This window comes from Labeo rohita, chromosome 8 (genome assembly GCF_022985175.1).
Source record: "Labeo rohita strain BAU-BD-2019 chromosome 8, IGBB_LRoh.1.0, whole genome shotgun sequence".
Lineage (NCBI taxonomy): Eukaryota > Metazoa > Chordata > Actinopteri > Cypriniformes > Cyprinidae > Labeo > Labeo rohita.
In genome coordinates, this window is record NC_066876.1 from 22,674,206 (window position 1) to 22,697,061 (window position 22,856).

The 22,856-nt window shown below is 34.6% G+C and overlaps 3 protein-coding genes across 10 annotated transcripts; all 3 read left to right on the plus strand.

Annotated features, from left to right (window-relative positions):
• The first annotated feature begins 625 nt into the window (after positions 1-625).
• Positions 626-3,522, plus strand: tmco1 (transmembrane and coiled-coil domains 1). The gene is made up of 7 exons (XM_051117238.1): positions 626-817; positions 971-1,048; positions 1,132-1,191; positions 1,406-1,452; positions 2,496-2,563; positions 2,650-2,794; positions 2,958-3,522. The coding sequence occupies exons 1-7, from the start codon at positions 748-750 to the stop codon at positions 3,054-3,056; spliced, it is 567 nt and encodes a 188-aa protein (XP_050973195.1). The 5' UTR covers positions 626-747; the 3' UTR covers positions 3,057-3,522.
• Positions 3,523-4,306: 784 nt separating this feature from the next.
• aldh9a1a.1 (aldehyde dehydrogenase 9 family, member A1a, tandem duplicate 1) lies at positions 4,307-14,199 on the plus strand. The gene is made up of 12 exons (XM_051117235.1): positions 4,307-4,468; positions 4,870-5,026; positions 8,074-8,219; positions 8,419-8,548; positions 8,637-8,771; positions 8,860-9,056; positions 10,818-10,958; positions 11,244-11,432; positions 11,811-11,898; positions 12,021-12,162; positions 13,334-13,446; positions 13,598-14,199. The coding sequence occupies exons 2-12, from the start codon at positions 4,876-4,878 to the stop codon at positions 13,690-13,692; spliced, it is 1,527 nt and encodes a 508-aa protein (XP_050973192.1). The 5' UTR covers positions 4,307-4,468; positions 4,870-4,875; the 3' UTR covers positions 13,693-14,199.
• Positions 14,200-15,221: 1,022 nt separating this feature from the next.
• zgc:112962 (uncharacterized protein LOC548348 homolog) lies at positions 15,222-22,837 on the plus strand. 8 transcript variants are annotated; one of them, XM_051117642.1, is made up of 13 exons: positions 15,222-15,325; positions 15,536-15,577; positions 16,088-16,138; positions 16,272-16,322; positions 16,897-17,001; positions 17,569-17,619; positions 17,959-18,036; positions 18,672-18,776; positions 19,453-19,599; positions 19,758-19,868; positions 20,195-20,308; positions 21,474-21,599; positions 21,711-22,837. In XM_051117642.1, exons 2-13 carry the CDS (start codon positions 15,556-15,558, stop codon positions 22,493-22,495), a joined length of 1,746 nt encoding a protein of 581 aa, XP_050973599.1. In that variant the 5' UTR covers positions 15,222-15,325; positions 15,536-15,555; the 3' UTR covers positions 22,496-22,837. The 8 variants fall into 8 exon arrangements, with proteins under 8 accessions (XP_050973599.1, XP_050973598.1, XP_050973602.1 ...); XM_051117641.1 differs by having other exon boundaries at positions 15,229-15,427; XM_051117645.1 differs by lacking the exon at positions 19,758-19,868 and having other exon boundaries at positions 15,229-15,325.
• The last annotated feature ends 19 nt before the right edge of the window (positions 22,838-22,856 follow it).

The window sequence follows — 22,856 nt, forward strand, 5'->3', positions numbered from 1 at the left end:
TATTATTATTATTATTATTATGTTGAAAACAGCTGAGTAGATTTTTTTTCAGGTTTCCTAGATGAATAGAAAGTTCAGAAGTGCAGCATTAATCTGAAATAGAAATCTTGTAGCATTATATATGTCTTTATCATCACTTTTAATCAATTTAAAGCATCCTTGCTAAATAAAAGTATTAATTTCTATCATTCTTTTCAATTCTTTAAAATTATAAATCTTACTGTTCAAAAACTTTTGACTAGTAGTGTAACACACTATAATGTAATACGTAATGATATGAATATGAAGTATCATCACCAGTACAAAAAAAATTACTTAATTTGTTTTGGGTGGATATGATTTGAATATGAATTTGCCATGTAACAGTAAATGGTTCAATTATTAATGCATTAAATGTGTGCCCTACATTGCAAGGCAATCTTAAATCATTTTTAAAAATCATTTTAAAAAGCCGCATCCTTAAACAGTTAAAAATCCACAAGCAAATGTTCATTACTGCAATTTAAAACCTTTTTTTAAATAGTTTTTAACCTATTCGTCATCATATCCGAAAGAAAAAACCGGGTCACTGCCACTAGCAGGAGATGTGGAGTTATGAGTTCATATCGCAACCACATTCAGCACCCACGAGGAAGCCGGACGCACATTGATGACATCATCACAGTAATGCTGACGCTGCTACAGTAGAGCTTGCGCCTCAACCAAAGTATTATCAAGTATTAGTGGTCTCCTAAACGTTTTTCCAAAATGAGCACAATGTTTGCAGATACGATCCTGATTGTGTTTATATCTATTTGCACAGCATTATTAGCGGAAGGTATGTAACGTTGCACGGCACGCTATCTTGAAATTGAGTTTTACATGTCAGAAGGCAGATAGCGAATGCCAAGGAAAATGTCCTAAGCTCAGCAAATAAAGGACAAACGCTTTAGCTCTTGTTGTAACAGTTTGCCTTGCTCTGTTTCCTCAGGAATAACATGGGTTCTGGTGTACCGCACAGACAAATACAAGAGACTAAAGGCCGAGGTTGAAAAACAAAGTAAAAAACGTAAGTTACGTGAACGAAGCTTGTTTGTCCTTTGCATGTATTTAATACATGCTTTCAATGATGAAAATTCTGTAACGTTTCAGTGGAGAAAAAGAAAGAGACAATTACAGAATCAGCTGGACGTCAGCAGAAGAAAAAAATCGGTGAGTTTATTACAATTATTTTGGTTTATGACCATTTATGTAGATCATGATGATTATTATTACTATTAACAAACAGTAAAATAATGAGTATTACTGACAATTAGTTTAAAAAATCTTGTTATTGTTATTATTTTTAACAGTTAGTTCAAATGTAATTATATTATTGTGCAACATAAATAGAGAATTACTGTAACCATAATGATGTATTCAACAGAGAGACAAGAGGAGAAACTCAAGAACAATAACAGAGACCTGTCAATGGTATTCTAATATTTTCTATTGCAGTTCTCAAATTTATATCACATAATTTATTATTTTGTGTTATTTCTTCTAGTTAAAGAACTCCACTTCCAGAACAAAGATTTACAGATAATGTACTCACTCCCTTGTCATCCAAGATGTTCATGTCTTTCTTTCTTCAGTCGTAAAGAAATTATGTTTTTTGAGGAAAACATTTCAGCATTTTTGTTCATGTAGTGGACTTCTATGGTGCCCCAAATTTGAACTTCCAAAATGAAGTTTAAATGTGGCTTCAAACGAGCCCAGCTGAGGAAGAAGGGTCTTATCCAGCAAAACGATCGGTTAATTTACAATTCCTTTTCATTTTTAGCACTCGTCTTGTCTTACTCTGCCTGGACTCTGTTTTTTTAACTGGTTCATGACAGTTAGGGTATGTTGAAAAACTCCCATCTCATGTTCTCCCTTAATTTCAAAACGCCCTATATCGCTGTTTTACCTCTTTTTTTTGTTAAGGGTGTTTGATCTTCTTTGCATGTTCACTTTGCAAGACTGGGTTGGAATTTCAGCAGCGATGAAGGATGATTTTGAAATGATTTTTGAAGTTGAGGGAGAAAATACCATTGGAGTTTTTTGACATACCCTAACCATCTTGAGCCAGAATACACAGAGTTGAGGCAGAGCAAGACAAGACAAGCGTTTGAGATTAAAAAGTATTTGAATTGTATTTTTTAAAAATGAAAATAACCAATCGTTTCGCTAGATAAGACCATTCTTCCTCGGCTGGGACCGTTTACAACTGCATTTGAGATCGTTTTCAGCTGCATTTAAACTGCATTTTGGAAGTTCAAACTCGAATATGGAGAAAAATGTTGAAATGCTTTTCCTCAAAAAACATAATTTCTTTACGACTGAAGAAAGAAAGACTTGAACATCTTGGATGACAAGGGGGTGAGTACATTATCTGTAAATTTTAGTTCTGGAAGTGAACTTCTCTTAATGTGGTCAGTTGTCTAACAAGTGTTATACTTTGTTTTGGCATTGTATTAACAATATTTTAATGGCAGGTCCGGATGAAATCGATGTTTGCCATTGGCTTTTGCTTCACTGCTTTGATGGGCATGTTCAATTCCATGTATGTAGAACCATTCAGTCCATTATCTCAGAGATGCTTTATTATAAATATTCAATATCTTAAGCTATAATCATTTTCCATTTCAGTTTTGATGGTCGTGTTGTGGCCAAACTTCCATTCGTCCCGTTGTCATATATCCAAGGCCTCTCACACCGCAACCTCCTTGGTGAAGATTACACCGACTGTTCCTTCATCTTCCTCTACATCCTGTGCACCATGTCAATTCGACAGGTAATGTTTATCTATTTTTATATATATAATAATTCTGCTGTACTTCTGTGGCTCAAGTGCAATAATACAGTGGCAGTTTTGAGGGAGGAGTTTAGGCTTTGACACGGTTCATTTATGTAATCCATGCCCTAACCTTTTTCACTAAATATTTGTGTTATTTCAGAATATCCAGAAGATGTTGGGTCTCGCCCCCTCCCGTGCCGCCACCAAACAGGCTGGAGGGTTTTTAGGACCTCCTCCACAAGCTGCCAAGTTTTCATGAACATTTGTAGACTGTGGGATTCCTGCATCAAAAGATCAAACACTCAGCTGAGCATTGTGTGAACAGCACTCAAGTGAGAGATAGTCAAGTTGTGCAGCTACCGATACCTGTGATGATCACAGAAGTCATCTACCTTGTGTCTTTTTTGTTTATTGTTGTTTTTTTTAATCAGGTAAATTTATAACTTATATGTAGTCACATTTCTAACAGAAAATGTTCTGTGAGCAAAGATGGTTATGAATGTAAAATCAGTCTGAAGCATTTCTGTAAACCCTTCTGTTGCTCAAAAGGCTGCAATGATTCTTTGTTGTAACTGTTATAATTTTATGATTACCTGCAAGCAATATTAATTAATATAACATTCATTTAGAATGTGAGAGAATAGTTTGACCCGTGGGTTCTTTTTTGGGGGGGAGTGTCTATGTAAATGTTTTATTTAAGTTAAATAAAGGATTTTGTGAGTTTAGACCTAAACTTGTGTGCATTTGTTCCTATGTAATTTGATTATGATGATTATTTAATGTTAAAATTGCATTCGCACAAGGTTTAAATAAATTACTAAGAATGGAGTTTTACAATTCTTCTTTAAAAAAAAAAAAAAAAAAAAAATGGCATGCATAATAAGGCGTAGCCCAGAGTGACTATTTTGTATTAAAAAAATACTAATAATTTGGCATGCATAATTAGGTGTAGACCAGAGTCATTATTTTGTAATTCAGAGTAAAGTTTTTGTCTTCTGCAATTGTGCTGAAATTTTCTCCCACAGGATAAACTTTTTGTAATACAGTTTTTTGTAATATGGTTAATCTAGCAGTAATAATGTCTGGATGGCTGCTTGGTTACGTAAGTACGCAAAGAGCATACATTTTATATATGCTATAAAATTGACATTCAACAATTCATTGCCAAATTTAGTATAAATATGCTGACGAGTAGATAACTAGTGAGAGAGGGGGAGACCCAGGAGAACAGAAGAGTTGTGTGCTACAGGAACAAAAAAAGTAATTTATTAAGTTGAGAAGACACGTCCTCCCTAGTTATAATGGTTATGTCCCAGTTAAGTTCTCTTTAATACTGGAAAGAGCTGATATTGTTACTATGCGTGGTTATATAACAGTGGTCCGAGTCTAGAATCATGCACATCAAAAGAGAGACGCATATCTAGATGTTTTGCGCAATACTCGCCTTTGGCCAAAATGTGTTTAAACCATAAAAAATGTGGTCTAAAGGCGGTGCTTAAGGTAACATTGCTAAACCATCCCACCAACCCTTTATATAATTACATCACGGGGTAAGCTTGAGCAACCATATGCTTAAAAGTCGAAAAAATTGTTGAGACGTCCTCCTTTCGCTCCACGACCACAGAAGGCGATCGATCTACTTCTGTGCAGTAAACAGTTTGTGTTGAAAAGGTAAGGAACATGCATTTCATAACTTTTTAGTGCATTGCATGCATTTCTGTTAACATTCCGCTATCGTTGTACAATGCATAAACTTGATCAGTCAGTGCTCCATTCATGTTAGTTAATGTTCACGCAGCGAAGCGTTCTTGTTGTTTCAGTGACCCGTAATGGGGCGTTTCCTCGTTGTGGCAGTGACACGAGTTCATTAGCCGAACTGCACTACGAATCACTTATTATTCGAAGTCTGTGCATGTATAAAACTTTAACGTTCTACACTCTGCACAAGCATTGCACGTTGTCGATTAATGCTGACACTGATGTCCCCAACCACTTGCATGCGTGGTTAGAAACAAAAACATATTGCTAACAACTATTGACAATGACCGAGCATTTACATGGTTCCCGTCCAGACCAGAATGGCTCAGAAACCGCTTTTGTCGCTGCCCGAGTTCCAGAACGTCTCCACGGGTACTTTGGTGGTGAAGGAGCCCCTGAATTTCTGGGGAGGAGCGAGAGTGAAGCCGAAGGACACAAAGAACTCTGAACCTGTATACGAACCTGCAACTGGTATGACTTTTTTAACTGTAACAAATTGCTTTTAGGTTCCCTGCTAATTTTTTTGTTGTTGTGGTTTTCCATCTCATGTTCATTTCCGTTTTGATCTGATCATATGATCAGCCAGACAGCTGTAATAAAAACAATGTTCATTTTATATTACGCATAAACATGGAAAAATAGGATTAAGCTGATCAAATATATAAAAATGAACATAATATGCATACTGGTGGCATATTACGATACGCAGATGTCAACAGTATAGGTAAAAAGAAACATGACACAAATAAACTTGGTGTAAAGCAGGAGCAGTTGGTGGCATTGAGGCACCCAGTCCAATAGGTGTCAGTATAGTGTACGAAATCATCTTAATTCGCTTATTATGCTCTAAAAATATGTAAACTGAGGAAAATGTGTACTTTTTAATGTGTAGCAGAAGAGTAGGCAAATATTGAGACATAGTACCTGTTGGCTTTGTCGCCTATTTACGCATTTACTGTCACCTTAAACTGCCTGTCAGTCATCTTGTCACAGTTAACTTAACGTCGTCATACAGCCTACATTTTGTTTGTCATTTCATACAGTATTCCACAATTCCTCCTACTATACTGTACTTTAGAGAAAAGGAGCACATTGATCTGCCAGAAATTCTAATGGTTTCTACTACAAATACATTGCAAACTATCAACTTTTAACCATTAAAACCATTAAAAATGTTGTTTTGGGGCATATTCCATTAGGATTTAGTGGTTTTTAACAAGACGCCAATAGAAGGCAACCAATTACAGTAGGAAACCTACATGGTCCATTACAGTTTCTATCAAAACCAATACAAGTCCCATTAAAACCAGTAAAACCATTTTGCACATTTTTTTTTTCCACTGATGTGTGGTTTGTTAGGATAGTACAATATTTGACCGAGATACAACTATTTGAAAATCTGAGGGTGCAAAAAAATCAAAATAGTGACAAAATCGCCTTTAAAGTTGTCCAAATTAAGTTCTTAGCAATGCATAGAAATTTGTATATGAAGAGTTAAGATGCAAAAGCATCTAAAAGCCATCTCGGTAAAAAATGAGATAATACTGAGTGAATGCTTCTGACACATTATACATCCATCAAATACTTTTACTTTAAACTCGCTAAATTCCAGCCTCAGCCCAATCAGAAGTACCAGTACTTGCATAGAAACCTATACAAAGTAGCCAGAAAGAAATGCTAATTTTAAAGAAATACGTCAGATGGATTTAGAGGTTTTTGCATCTGAACTCTTCATATATTTATGGTAGGAAATTTAAGAAATATCTTCATGGAACATGATCTTTACTTAATATCCTAGCCTAATCATTTTGACCCATACAATGTATTTTTGGCTATTGCTACAAACATACCTGTGCTGCTTAAAACTGGTTTTGTGAAAGAACAATCACATTTCAAATCAAATCAAATCACCATTATTTATATACCGCCTTTAACAATACAGAATTGTGACGAGGCGGCTGTACAGTATTAAATGGGAAATAGTACATCAACAATGCAAAGGGCAACAGTAAACACTCAATTTTCAGATAAAGGTAGTTAATCAAATACAACAAAATAAAATACAATATTGTGTGAAGATAAAGTGTCCCCAACTAAGCAAGCCAGAGGCGACAGCGGCAAGGAACGAAAACTCCATTGGTGACAAATGGAGAAAAAAACCTTGGGAGAAACCAGGCTCAGTTGGAGGGCTGGTTCTCCTCTGGCCAGACACAGAGGACTCACCAGGTCCCGTGGTCCTGTGCCAACAGCCGTCTAGGTGACGAGGTCTTTACTGGGGATCCGTCTCTGGGGCTCATCTAGTCGATGTGGTCTCCGCTGACATTCAGTGCTGTAGAGGTCGTCTCTAGGTGCTGATCCACCATCTGGGCTGGGTTCGGACTGGATCCGGAGGACTGCAATGACCATCTGATCTGGATACGGACTGGATCTGGTGGTTGATGTGACCTCGGAATAAGAAAAAAACAGACTAATATTAGCGTAGATGCCATTCTTCTGAAGATGCACTGAGTACATCGGGTGTTATGGGAAGTGTTCCCGGTTCCGGTTGACCTAATTAGTGCAGCCTAACAATCCTTTAACGGATTTGAATTATAGAAATGTGTTAATGTGTTATGTGTAAGCAAGGTTAAAGAGATGGGTCTTTAATCTAGATTTAAACTGACGGAGTGTGTCTGCGTCCCGAACAGTGTTGGGTAGATTGTTCCAAAGTTTGGGTGCTAAATCTGCCACCCGCAGTTGATTTGGATATTTTAGGTATTATCAAATTGCCAGAGTTTTGAGAACGCAGCGGACGTGAGGGACTATAATGCGATAAGAGCTCGCTCAGGTACTGAGGAGTTAAACCATTCAGGGCTTTATAAGTAATTAGCAAGATTTTAAAATCTATACGATGTTTAATAGGGAGCCAGTGCAGTGTTGACAGAACCGGGCTAATATGATCATACTTTTTGGTTCTAGTAAGAACTCTAGCTGCTGCATTTTGGACCAGCTGGAGTTTGTTTATTAAGCGAGCAGAACAACCACCCAATAAAGCATTACAATAATCTAATCTTGAGGTCATAAACGCATGAATTAATGTTTCAGCATTTGACATTGAACATTTATAAAAGTTAACAACAGACACCAACAAATGCTGACTAAACATGTTCATGTAAAAACAAACTCTGACCAACAGCAACAGACGCATACGGGTAACACACTGGATCCAACAAAACCCAACAAATGTGTTGCCAATTGTCTGGGCGGTGGGAATTGGAATTTAATTATGATTCAGTGTCCTAGTTTTACAGACTGCGCACTGAGTTATTGATTAACTATAATTACTCGTGCAGTCTGTTACCTCACACCTCAATAGTCAGTTATAGGAACAATACTTGGAAACAAGTATGTTAAGTGTAAATCTGAAAATCCAGAACTTTTTTAATTTAATGTAGAAACCGATCAAAAAAATGTGCTCACAAACGGCCCTTGCAGAAACGTGTTAAATGCATGTACTTCACCTTGTGTTCTGTTGCCAGGTCGTGTGCTATGTGATATGATTCCCTGCGGAGAGGAGGAGGTAGATGCGGCCATAAAAAGTGCTCATTCTGCATACCTAAAATGGAGCAAATTATCAGGAATGGAGAGGGCCCGGATCATGCTGGAGGCTGCCAGAATTATTAGGGTAAATGCATGTAATGTATAGCGTTGCTTCTTCAAGTTGCTGATCAGTGGTAAATGCCGAACTTGTATTTTAAATAATGTTCAACAGTAAAATTCCTGGTCTAAAACTACATTACCTATGATTCTACAAAGAAATGATGTCAAGATATTGATTATTAGTTGGATTCTACCAGTTAGCAAACTGCTATTCTTGCTTGCAGGAGCGTAGAGATGAAATTGCAAGAGCAGAAGTTGCCAACAATGGCAAATCAATCACTGAGGCTCAGGTGGATATTGATGTTTCTTGGCAAACGATTGAGTACTATGCTGGCATTGCCCCCACTTTGTCAGGTAGGCTTGGATACTGGTTAATCAACTTGACATTGCAAAAAAGGGAATATTTATACATCATATCCAAGAATGTTTTTTATATACTCAGGCCAGCATATACAGCTTCCAGGAGGATCTTTTGCCTATACCAGAAGGGAGCCACTGGGAGTGTGTGTTGGCATTGGAGCTTGGAACTACCCATTCCAGATAGCTTGTTGGAAGTCAGCCCCAGCTATGGCCTGTGGTATGAGAAGACAGCTTTATGTAGATTTTGGTGCTCCATTCTTTCCTTGTTCCCCCCATGTCCTCATTAAAACATCTTCTCCTCTTAGGCAATGCTATAGTGTTTAAACCATCTCCCATGACCCCAGTGACAGCAGTCATTTTGGCAGAGATCTACAAAGAGGCAGGTGTCCCAGATGGACTCTTTAATGTGGTACAAGGAGGAGCCGAGACTGGAGGACTGCTGTGTCACCATCCCATGGTGGCCAAAGTGTCCTTCACTGGCAGTGTTCCCACCGGAAAGAAGGTATAACATGAAAGCAAAATAATCCAAAGAAAATAAGTAGCATTAGTGCAATGTTAGTTCTAAAGATAAACATTTTAAACCCACATCCTCACTCATTATGCTGCAGTAATGCAGTAGTTCTCATCCTTTTTGGCCCAAAGGCCTGAGCATTGTTCAAAACCATTTTCAAAGCCCCAACCGATATACACTAAGATTTTTCCAGTATTACTGCTGTAGTTATGATTATTGAAATTGTGTTTCTTGTGTGTGTGTGTGTGTGTGTGTGTGTGTGTGTGTACTTGTTTTTGCTACATTGTGGGGACCAAATGTCCCGGCCTGTAGTAAAACCGGCCTGCGATCCCCACAATGTTAAAAAATGATTAAAAATAGCAAATGATGTTTATCTGAGAGTGTAATGATACAAACATGTTTTCTGTGAGGACTAGGTTTAGGGTTAGGGTTGGGTTAGGGGATAGACAATATCGTTTGGTCAGTATAAAATCTATAGAAGTCTATGGAAAGTCCCCACAATTCACAAAAAAAAACGTGTGTGTGTGTGTGTGTGTGCTTTTTTTTTTTTATATAATATATATAAAATTTTAATATAATATATAATAATATATATAATAATATATATATATATATATATATATATATATATATATATATTATTATTATTATTATTATTATTATTATTATTATTATTATTATTATTATTATTATTATTATATATTATTATATATATATATATATATATATATATATATATTAAAATTTTATATATATTATATAAAAAAAAAAGCACACACACACGTTTGTTTTTGTGAATTGTGGGGACTTTCCATAGACTTATATAGATTATATGTATATGTATATATATATATATATATATATGTATATGTGTGTATATATATATATATATATATAATATATATATATATATATATATATATATAAATTTAAATACTTGCTGGTATGTAAGTGTATTATTTTTTTTTTACATACTAGCAAGTTCTACATTGCCGTTCAAAAAATTGTGATCTGTAAGACTTGTAACTTAAATGTTTTTAAAAGTCTCTTTGCTCTTCAAGGCTGCATTTACAACAGTAATATTGCAAAATGTTATTATAATATAAAATAATGGTTTCTATTTTAATATACTTTAAAATATAATTTATTTCTGTGATGCAAAGCTGAATTTTCATCAGGCATTATTCCAGTCTTAAGTGTCCCATGATCCTTCAGAAATCATTCTAAAATTCTGATTTATCATCAGAATTTTCAATGTTGGACAGCTGTGCTGCCAAATGTTTTTGAAACCTGTAATACTTTTTTCAGGATTCTTTGATGAATAAAAAGTTAAACTAAAAAAGAACAGCTTTTATTCAAATTAGAAATCTTTTGTAGCAATATGTCTTTGCTAGCACTTTTTATCAATTTAATATATCTTTGCTGAAAAAAAAATTTGCTGACCCCAAACTTTTGAACAGTAGATTTCTGTTTTCAAATAAATACTGTTCTTTTAAACTCGTTATTCTTCAAAGAATCCTGAAAAAAAAGTATCACAGGTTCCAAAAAATATTACTGTTTCCAGCAGTGATAATAAATCAGTATATTAGAATGATTTCTGAAAGATTATTTGACACTGAATACTGGAGTAATAGTGCTGAAAATTCAGCTTTGATCACAGGAATAAATTAGATTTTAATTCAAATAGATATAGTTGGAAGGTATGCAAATGTTTTTAAAATGTATTTTTGATTTGATATGGTGCCATTTCAGGTTATGGAAATGGCAGCCAAAGGTGTGAAGCAGGTGACTCTGGAGCTTGGAGGAAAGTCACCACTGATCATCTTTAAGGACTGTGAACTGGAGAATGCGATCAAAGGGGCCCTCATGGCCAACTTCCTGACCCAGGGAGAGGTATGTAAAAAATCTTTTTCAGCCACACACTTTTTACAGAAAGCCATTTGTTCATTTGTTTATTTGCGTTTTCAAAGTGTTTCTGTTTTTTGCTGTCAATGTAAGTGAGTGCACTGCATATCACTGGCTTTCCTAGATGCTTTTAGATAATTTAGTTGGGACTCAATCCTCAGCCTTCTGTAGGGACCATTTGAACACATTTCTAGAAGACGTAGCTTCTGTATAAATAAACCAAACTTGCAAAGGATGACAGCATTGCAACTGATTTTTATTTTTTTTTCCCAGGTGTGCTGCAATGGAACACGGGTGTTTGTGCAGAGGGAGATCATGCCACAGTTCTTGGAGGCAGTGGTGAAGAGGACCAAGGCCATCGCTGTTGGGGATCCCTTGTGCGAAGGGACACGCATGGGTGCCCTCATCAGTAAACCCCACATGGAAAAAGTGCTGGGCTTCATCAAGCAAGCAAAAGAACAGGTACTGCAGTACAGTGATTTAAAGTGAACATGAAACTAATTTATTTTGTAAATGCATGGTATAGATCTAATTGTGAATGATTTGTCGGTATATGTTTTTACACATTTTTATGTTTAATTAAAAATGACAGAATTCTCTCTGGTCACACATGCCAGACTTATCCAATAATTTCATCTGCCTAAACCACCCTCACCTCCACAAGACTGGATGATTGCATTTGTTTTTTGTGTAAGACCCACATCTCATAGTCCAGTCCACAACTGATGCATTAAACCAAGTCCCTATCCTACATTTTAATCTTCTCTTTTTATCACAACTAGAACTACTTTATTCCACTGTTTGTTTAAATATTATTCATGTGGTTTATCATTGTTTAAGGGTGCAAAGGTTTTATGTGGAGGAGAACAATTTGTTCCCAGTGATCCCAAACTGAAAGATGGATACTTTGTATCCCCATGTGTGCTGGGTGAGAAAGTCATATTATTACCTTCATATTAAAATTTGTTACTTAATGAAAGCTTAATCAGCTTGATTCAGAGCCATGTTTTTCTGTACTTACTTTTACTTCACTACGATACACACACACAGATAACTGCAGAGATGATATGACGTGTGTGAAGGAAGAGATCTTTGGCCCTGTGATGTCTGTTCTGCCTTTTGACACAGAGGAGGAAGTTCTTCAAAGAGCCAACAACACAACCTTTGGATTGGCATCTGGAGTCTTCACCAGGTGACTCCACCATACACATAACATAACATAGGGCTGTCACTAAAGATTATTTTGGTAATCAAGCCAATTATTCTAATGATTAATTGAGTAATCAGATCATTTTTGAGGTAATAAAAATAGACCTAAGCAAGTAATAGTCTTTAAAATGACTTAAAATACATATACAATAGCAATGAGGCAAAAATAATTAGTTCAAATAAAGTATCAAAAGGTAGTAATTATATGGTTTTATTGAACAAGACTGAAAATACATAATGTATTATTAACAATAGAACCAAGGTACATTATGCATTATATCAAATGACTGCAGAGGGCGCCAATGGCCTTACGATTGTTTTTACACTTTACAGCGCAATCAAATCCTTTTTTAATATTGACTAAACATTTAATTCAAAGGTCCACTTAATCTTGAATATTTGGCAGTTTCTTTAGGACAGAAATGCTACAGCCACTGTAATTTCCTGAATATGTAAACCTGCTGTCAGAGAGTGAATTACATTCTCATGCAGCTTATGTGCTCTTTTTGTTTCGTGCAGATATATTTTATGTTGTATGGTTTTACAAAATTAAAGTCAGACCATTCTGCTTTGCTTAATCTAATTCAAATCAAAAACTGCACATGCTGCATGTATGCAGCATCTTTGTTTGAATCATGATTAAAATGAAGTGGTTGCCTCTAATTTTAAATGAAAAGATCCTTAGTTTGTTTATATGAAGAGATTTTTTTTTTTTTTAAATATTTTTATTATTTATTTGATCTTGGGATTTGTTTTAAAGTTGTAGTTTAGTTTTGTTATTTAACATATTTTAATTTCACAAAGAATTTGCAGTATTGTGTCTGTGAAATAATAAAAGGACACCTTTTAACTTATAATTTAAAAAAAAAGTGAGAATCGTATCTTGAAACCAGTATCGTGAATCATATTGCATAGTGAGTTTATACATGGAGAATCTTCACATCCCTTAATATAATATAATATAATATAATGTAAACCAGGACTTATACTAATGATTATTAAATCATTTTGTAGGAATTACTATCATTTCATTTTCATGTAACCAAATCAGTTATCTACAAAGAATAATAATATTGAATGATTAATTTCTGTGAATAATATTCTAATATTAGATTTAACATTCTCCTGTGCTTTTTTTTTTTCTTCTTTTATAGGGATATAGCTCGTGCCCACAGGGTTGCTGAAAACCTTCAGGCAGGAACGTGCTACATCAACAACTACAATGTTGGCCCTGTGGAAGTTCCGTTTGGAGGCTACAAGATGTCAGGTACTCCAAACTTATCGTTTCATGGGTGATCATTGATGGTGTCCTATACAGGAAAAACAAACCTAAATCTATTCTGCTAAGTGTTTTGGTAAACATAAGTGTATTTCATAAAACTAGAGAGATCTAACATATTATTATCCTCTTCTTTTAGGGTTTGGAAGGGAGAATGGACAAGTGACCATTGAGTACTACTCTCAGCTCAAGACTGTTGTGGTGGAAATGGGAGATGTGGAAGACTACTTTTAGACAATTGTGTGGTTAACCACCAACATTCCTGACAGCAATATGATTTTTCAAGTTCTCAGATCTATAGCTCTACCAATGAAGTTTGCAGTGTAACATGTTAAAAATACATTTTATAACTAACAGTCCTTTACTTGAGCTGCAGACAAGCCCTACACTGTTGTTGACAGTCCATATGTTGGTCTCAGACTTCCAAATTGTGTTGGTATATTACTAACATATAAGAACACTAGAACAGACTTAACAGTTGACTAGATCATTTTTTTCAGTTTCCAAGATATGTTTAACAGTGTGATCTGTTCACACATTTGTTCAGTTCAAAATGCTCACTAGCTCATTAAAAGCAAGTGCCATCTATTAGAGATATGTGTCACAAATTTATTATAATCGGCTGGTGTTAGACTTGTTTGGGTTCCTCACAATACTTGGCGTCATGAAGAATTTGTATTAGACTGGTGGTTGACAAGTTTGACAAGTAGTATTTTGAATAAAAGTACCTTGAGCCAAAAATTGTCTGTACTCTTATTTCACTTTTTTGAAATTTATCTGTGTTGTCAGATGTTTTTATTTGTCTTTACAGACAATGATGGGGCTATTGTAAGCAAAAACATGAATGCTTTAGATGTGTAATAATATCTGTGTGTTCTATAAATTATTTTAAATTCTATTTATTTTAAATTAAGTTAAAATGAAAACAATGGCACTTGAATCAGTTTGCATTCTACTAGATTGCTGCAATATGTATGCATAATATATGCATTTGAAATGAGAAACATTAGTGGGAATGTTCATAGTACTCTGAATGTTGATTCCTTTTTTTGTTTTTGTTTTAGAAAAATCGATTGGTCTCAGAAATTGTCAGTCTCTACAAAGGTACTTTTGACACAGACGAGATTCTCCAAAGAAAAATTGAGACAAATTGTTTCCTGTAAGGTTATGAACAAGCCATGGACAAACAAATGTACCAAAAAAGATAAATAAATAAAAAATAATATATTTATATGTACCTATATATCTATAATTTTACAAAAAAATTAATATAACATTTTTGGATTGGACTGTATGGAGTGAATTATACCTTTTGCTGAGGGGGCTCATTGGTAATTAAGAAAATTAGATTGTAAACTTTACTGTAAATTGCATATTTACTTTGGAAGAATTATTTGTACATAAAATGTATGTAGATCCAATCTCTTCTAAATATGTTTTAAGTTGAGTAGTTTTTCGTGGCTTAAGACTGATTAAGAATAAAAAAAGGCCAGTAAGTAATGGAAATTAGTGGTTTTATTAAGTCCTGTATGATTTGTTCATTTAAATTTAAAGTTAGTAATAATTTGGGTGTACATATTTCGGTCATTTATTATTTGTATTTGTAACATTGATACTACCTTTTAAAATAATACTAATAATATCAAAAAGTATTATAATTATTATAATAATTATTATTATAGTTTTGCACGTTTCTCGCCTTTGCATGTGGTCCCGCTTCAAAAAACATCCGAGGGAAACAAAATGACAAAATCACACAGTTCCTAGCACCACCCGGAAGAACAGTAGCACGGTCGTATGTATTAGGAAGTGTGACTTGTCAGACAGGGCAAAATCCAAAATATTATCTTTGATTGGTGACAGCTAGGTAAGTATGTTTTTTTTTAGACTAACGTTGGAAGATTTCAGAGGTATTTGTTCTACGTGTCAACATTGCTTTTTTTTAGCAGCCGCGTTAGCTGTATTGCAGGTTATAATGCTCTTCCTTCGTTTACTGTTTAAATATTACTATATTTTCGTGTTACCGGGGCATTTGTGGTTTACATGTTTGTTAATGTACTGTTGTTTCTACTTTCAGGTCCCATTTGTGCAAGAGCAATGGCAAACAAAGGCAACAGTGGTAAATATATAAAATGTACTTGAAATGTTACATGCAAATGAGGCATTATCTTATTATAGACTAATTTGCATACGTTTTCAGGACCTATATTTGAACATTGGATAAAGCCAGGTTCAAAATTACTCTTTTATTTTGTTGACTTTTATTACATTGGGGATTGTGGATCTTTTTTCACTCCATAAATCAAAAAATACTGGCAAAAGCAATAATGATATATAAATTATAAATTATATATGAACAAACCTTCGGAATATAGGTAGTAATAAAACTGAAAAGCTTAGTGAATGTTAGTGCTACTGGCGCAGCGCATGAGAAATGCTTTGAATGATATGTACTGTGACTCACATCTAGATTGAGTGTCATAACCAAACAACTTGCATCTTAGAGTTTTTTTTTTTTCCCACAAGTAACAAACACATGGAAGCAAAAAAGTACAAAATCTCAAAACAGACCAGCCCATGAAAAAACAACAACGGGAACAATAGAAAACATGTCTTTTCATCTTTTCAGATGCAGAATTACCACCTGACAAATTTAGTAGTTCTCTAAGTAAGGAAAATGGTAAGTGTAGCATAAAGACACATTTAAAGTTTTTTTTTATGATTTCATGATAGAAATAATGTTTGTTAAAATGGTTATAGGAATGTAGTAAATGCAAACAATATATAATGAAGTGATTATTTGTCTGACACAGAGAAAACAGAAGAAATTGACACTAAGCAGTACATGGATGACAGTATAAAGGGTATGTTAATAGATATGTAAATAGAGAAGATCAAAGAACATAAGATAATTACCTATTTTCTCAGGTCATATTGAAGTATTATGGAAAGACTTTTCTCATGTAGTATGCCATATTGTAGAAATTACATTTTGGTGTCTAATTTCACATTATATTATTGATGTGTTACAGATCAGCTACATTTAGTCAGTTTGAATGAAAATGTATGAATATGATATTTAGGATAATTACAGATTAAATTTTTTGTTGCAAATCAGACATATAGCTGTGCTCTTATCCATGCCAGACTGCATGGATGGGCAGGGAGTTCTTGCTCAGAACAGAACCATAAAGTCCAAACTGTATGCTAATTGTCAGTAAACTTTGACAAAAGTGGTCCTGAGAGAAAGCTTATACTGGTGTTTAAACTCTGTGTACTTTTCTTTGTCTAAAACACAGAGGCTATCCAGGAGCAATGATTTTTGCTGTAATCGAGCAGCCATAATTACAGATTTATTATTTGTTGTAATGCTTTACAGCACTGTTTACATTAAGTTATTACACACAACACTATATATTTTCCTTGTCTGACACACAGAGGGGAAGATCCAGGAGCAATCCACTGACACGAATGACCCAAAGTCTAATCCAGAACCTGATGCAACAAGTGAGAATAGCAGTGAACCTGTGGAGCAACAAAAAGGTATGCTTGCACATCATATTCATACTGTTTAGGGAGTTTACAGTGGTTACATTTAGTTACTTTATGCTTTATAGCTCTGTTTACATTCTGTTACGTGCCACTAAACAGGAAAATGTAAGAATTATTTATGTCAGAGGTCAAGTATTTTTTATTTAAGTTTTATAATTAAGTCATTTATATTTTGTGCAATATTAGTTGCACAGTTTTCATGTGTTGTTGAGACAAAGTAAGCTATTTCGCCTGAAAATGGCATATAAAATATTTTTGGTACATTTTTGGATCTCATCTCTAGATTAGGTGAATTATTATCAGAGGAAACAATCCAGGAACAATCCAGTCATAGAAATGACCCTAAATCTAACCTAGAACCTGATACAACAGTGGAAATGAAGAATAGAAGTGAACGTGCACATAATATTATTAATGTTTAGAGAGTTTACAGTGGTTACATTTAGATATTCTTTGTCATGTAACAAAAAACTGTATGCAGAGGAGATATATGGTGCATGAAGTTATGACTGTTAAAGATCAGCTGTGCAATTAATCAGATTTTAATTTCAAATCCAGAACCTGATGCAACAAGTGAGAATAGCAGTGAACCTGTGGAGCAACAAAAAGGTATGCTTGCACATCAAGTTCATACTGTTTAGGGAGTTTACAGTGGTTGCATTTAGTTACTTTATGCTTTATAGCTCTGTTTACATTCTGTTACGTGCCACTAAACAGGAAAATGTAAGAATTATTTATGTCAGAGGTCAAGTATTTTTTATTTAAGTTTTATAATTAAGTCATTTATATTTTGTGCAATATTAGTTGCACAGTTTTCATGTGTTGTTGAGACAAAGTAAGCTATTTTGCCTGAAAATGGCATATTAAATATTTTTTGTACATTTTTGGATCTCATTTCTAGATTAGGTGAATTATTGCTGCCATTTATTTATTTTTTACCTTTAAAAGTTATAAGTGCCCTTCAAGATGTGACCACTTCTGGACTTCCACTAGAGAGCCAAACAGCAATTCAGCCAGAGGATGAAAGTGAGTTGGTATTTTTACAGCACATAATTTCAATGATGTGTAACAGAGCGAATTTACAGCACTATATATCATCTTTATTTTTCTTGTAACAAAAATATACAAAGACCACATAAGTGTGCCATTAAGTGAAAGTTTATGACCATTACTGACACACAACACTATATCTTTTCATTGTCTGACACACAGAGGAAACAATCCAGGAGCAATCCAGTCACAGAAATGACCCTAAATCTAACCTAGAACCTGATACAACAGCGGAAATTAAGAATAGCAGTGAACGTGCACATCATATTATTAACGTTTAGAGAGTTTACAGTGGCTACATTTAGATATTCTTTGTCATGTAACAAAAAACTATATGCAGAGGAGATATATGGTGCATGAAGTTATGACAGTTACAGATTAGTTGTGTGATTAATCAGATTTTAATTTCAAATAAGATTTTTTTCTTTCAACCATTGGACTTTGCAATGATACAGTGGTGCAGCTTCACAAAATAATCATGATTATGATTTTTGTTGTAATTGAGCAGCCCTAATTAATTACAGATTTATTATTTGTTGTAATGCTTTACAGCACTGTTTACATTCAGTTATTACACACAACACTATATATTTTCCTTGTCTGACACACAGAGGAGAAGATCCAGAAGCAATCCACTCACACGAATGACCCAGATACTAACCAAGTCCCTGATACAACAAGTGAGAATAGCAGTGAACCTGTGGAGCAACAAAAAGGTATGCTTGCACATCATAATTATACTGTTTAGGGAGTTTACAGTGGTTACATTTAGTTTTACATTCTGTTACGTACCACTAAACAGGAAAATGTAAGAATTATTTATGTCAGAGGTCAAGTATTTTTTATTTACATTTTATAATTAAGTCATTTATATTTTGTGCAATATTAGTTGCACAGTTTTCATGTGTTGTTGAGACAAAGTAAGCTATTTTGCCTGAAAATGGCATATTAAATATTTTTGGTACATTTTTGGATCTCATTTCTAGATTGGGTAAATTATTGCTGCTATTTGTTTTATTTATTTTTTTATTTTTTTACCTTTTAAAAGTTATAAGTCAAGGGGACACCCTAATACAACAGTTAAAATTGAGAATAGCAATAAACCTGAGGAGAAACAAGAACATTATATTATTAATGTTTAGAGAGTTTACAGTGGATACATTTAATTGCTTTATAGCTCTGCTTACATTGTTACGTGTCTCTAAATAGGACAATGTACGAATTTTTTTTATGTCAGATGTCAAGTATTAATTTTTTTGGTGCAATTAATTGCATATTTTTCATTTATGGTTGAGCTATTTTGCCTGCAACATGGCATAAATCAAAAAATATTTTTCATGATTAGGTGAATTACTGCTGATATTAATTTTGTTCTATTTTTACCTTTAATAGTTACAAGTTCACTTCAAGGTATGACCACTTCTGGATTTCCACAAGCGAGACAAACAGCGATGAATGACTCTGAGTCTAAAGTAGAACCTGATACAACAGTGGAAAGTGAAAACAGCACTAGCAGTGTGCCTGAGGAGAAACTAGAAGGTATGCTTGCACATCATATTATTAATGTTTAGAGAGTTTACAGTGGTTACATTTAGTTATTCTTTGTCAAGTAACCAAAATATATGCAGAGGAGATATGTAGAGCATAAAGTTTATGACAATTACAGATCTCATTATCTTTGTTTGAAATCAACACAGAATCCCCTCTTAATATTCAAAACCCAGAAGAAGAAGAAAAAGAGATGGCAAGGGAAATAAATAAAGAAAATGTGGAGGATGAGAGTAAAGTCCAGGATCAAGGGAGTAATAGTGAGTTGTTTTTCTTCTCCTTGCTGAATGTACTAACTTAAGATATGTAGAGCATAAAGTTTATGACAATTACAGATTGGCTGCATGATTAATCAGATTTTATTTCCAATTAAGATTTTGGCTTCCAACAATTATGAAAACACCTTCACTAAAAAATCGTGATTTTTGGCGGGTTTTTTTTATTTTGTTTTGTTTTTTGTTTTTTACATTTTTGCTGTAATCGAGCAGCCCTAATTACAGATTTAATATTTATTGTAACGCTTTATAGCACTGTTTACATTAGGTTATTACACACAACACTATATATTTTTCCTGGTCTGACACAGCGCAAACAATCCAGGAGCAATCCAGTCACAGGAATGACCTATCAGACCCAGACCCGGGTGCAACATTGAAAAATGAAATCCGCACTAGCAGTGAAACTGAGGAGAAACAAAAAGGTATGCAACAAAATAGCAAAAAATGCTTTTCTACTTCTGTTTGGCTCATCTGGTGATTCTTCACCAGATAATGTACCTAAAAGAAGAGGATGGTAGGTCTGGCAGGCAGAAAGTCCTGACCATGCTTTTTTGATTCAAACAGAATTAAATGAGAAGTCCACTTCCAGAACAAAAATTTACAGATAATTTACTCACCCCCTTGTCATCCAAGATGTTCATTTCTTTCTTGCTTCAGTCGTAAAGAAATTATGTCTTTCAAGGAAAACATTTCAGGATTTTTCTCCATATGATCTCCATATTTCTCCAACTGATATGGTGCCCCGATTTTGAACTTCCAAAATGCAGTTTAAATGCGGCTTCAAACAGTCCCAGCCGAGGAAGAAGGTTCTTATCTATTTTCATAAAAATAATACAATTTATATAATTTTTAATGTCAAACGTCGTCTTGTCTTGCTCTGCCTGAACTGTTTTTTTTTGTTTGTTTTTTTGGTTCATGACAGTTAGGGTATGTCGAAAAACTCCCATCTCATGTTCTTCCTCAATTTCAAAATCGTCCTATATCACTGTTTTACCTTTTTTGTTAAGGGCATTTGATCTTATTTGCATGTTCACTTTGCAAAGACTGGGTGGGTACTTCTGCAGCGATGAAGGATGATTTTGAAATGATTTTTGAAATTGAAGGAGAAAAATCGATTGGAGTTTTTCGACATACCCTAACTGTCTTGAGCCAGAATACACAGAGTTCAAGGAGAGCAAGACAAGACGAGTGTTTGAGTTTAAAAATATTTAAATTGTATTTTTTTTATGAAAAAAAACGATCGTTTCGCTGGATTAGACCCTTCTTTCTCGGCTGGGATCCTTTACAACCAACCTAATTTCTTTACGGCTGAAGAAAGAAATAAATTAACATCTTGGATGACAAGGGGTGAGAACATTTTTTTCTGGAAGTGGACTTCTCCTTCAATGCTTGTCAAAATGTTTTTGAACAGGGAATTATAAAAATTCCGGGAGTTAGATGTCAAGTATTAACTTTTATTTAATTTTATTTTTGTTCCATGAATTAATAATATTCAACATTCCCTTGCAGACAACAGAATTGTGGTTACGTGAGTGACCAAAACATCTTTAGTATGCTAATGTTTGTTTTCATTATCTTTGTTTTAAGTCAACACAGAATCCCCTCTTAATATTCAAAAGCCAAAAGGAGGAGAAAAAGAAGAAGAGATGGCAAGGGATATAAATAAAGAAAATGTGGAGGATGAGAGTAAAGTCCAGGATCAAGGGAGTAATAGTGAGTTGTTTTTCCTCTCCTTTCTGAATGTACTAACTTACAAACAAATTACTTGTCTACTTTTGCAAAGAAGCAGACAATATTTCACTTTACTCATTTCCTTTTTCACAGAAACACTTTGGACAGTTGGTGCAGTTGGTGTAGTTTTGTTAGCAGTGTTTTGTGCATTTACGTATAGTCCTGACTCAACTTCACCTAAACCAAACGAGTTTAATGTAGTGGAAGTTTTCAATGAGGAGATGAAAAAACTTGAGACCAACTTTCCAAATCAGCATCCAGAGCTCTGGAGGAGGAGTCTTATTCATCTCAGGCGCCACCTAAAGACTAAGAACCCCTCTGAACCCGTCAGCCTCATTCTGACATCTGGTCACAGAGCTGAAAAGACACTTGATTGCTTAGCCCGAAACTTGGCCCAAGCTTTTTCCACTGCCATTAACTCTTCAGTTCTGAATATTAATGGCAAAAGCAAAGCATCACAAGACAGTGATCAGGTAAAGCTGGACATTGATCGTGAATTGAGAAATGCTTTTGATGGTGAAAAGTCTGCTGCAGTCATCCACCGTTTTGAGGAGCTCCCTCCGGGATCCACTCTCATCTTCTATCGTTACTGTGACCATGAGAACGCGGCTTATAAAAACGTCTTCCTGGCCTTTACTGTAATGCTTGATGCTGAAGTGGAAGTGCCATCCAATGTCAGTTTGGGAAGAGTTGAGGAGATGGTTCAAGAGCACATAAAACGTAAGTTTGTCTCGTCTGACAAGTCGGCTATGTTTAATCAAATGGACGTTGACAAACTAAGTGGACTGTGGAGCAGAATTTCACATCTCATCTTGCCAGTGGCTGCAGAAGAGAAGATTGAACAGCAGGGCTGTGAGGATTTTGATAAGTCATTTTAAAAAGTTTTTTTTCTTTAAATATTAGACTCGTTTGGATTCAAACAAGAAATATATGCATATGGCTGTGTGCTGCTGTATGGATGATGGGCCTCTGTTTTCTTTTTTCTGACTGTAAATTATAATGCTTTAAATTATGACATTCATATGAGGATGAAATGAAGGATGTTTTCCCATTTGTATAGCTTTTCTTACTTTCTTTTTATGTAGATCTGTTTGTATCTAAATTATGTAATACACTAAAGTTATTTTTAATCTGTAAATTTGGTTGGGCAGGGATAAACCTGTTATATTTCCTACTTGGAAGATTTATCAGAGAAAATAAACGTGCCTTAATAAATGAATATGCTCTACTATGCTTCCC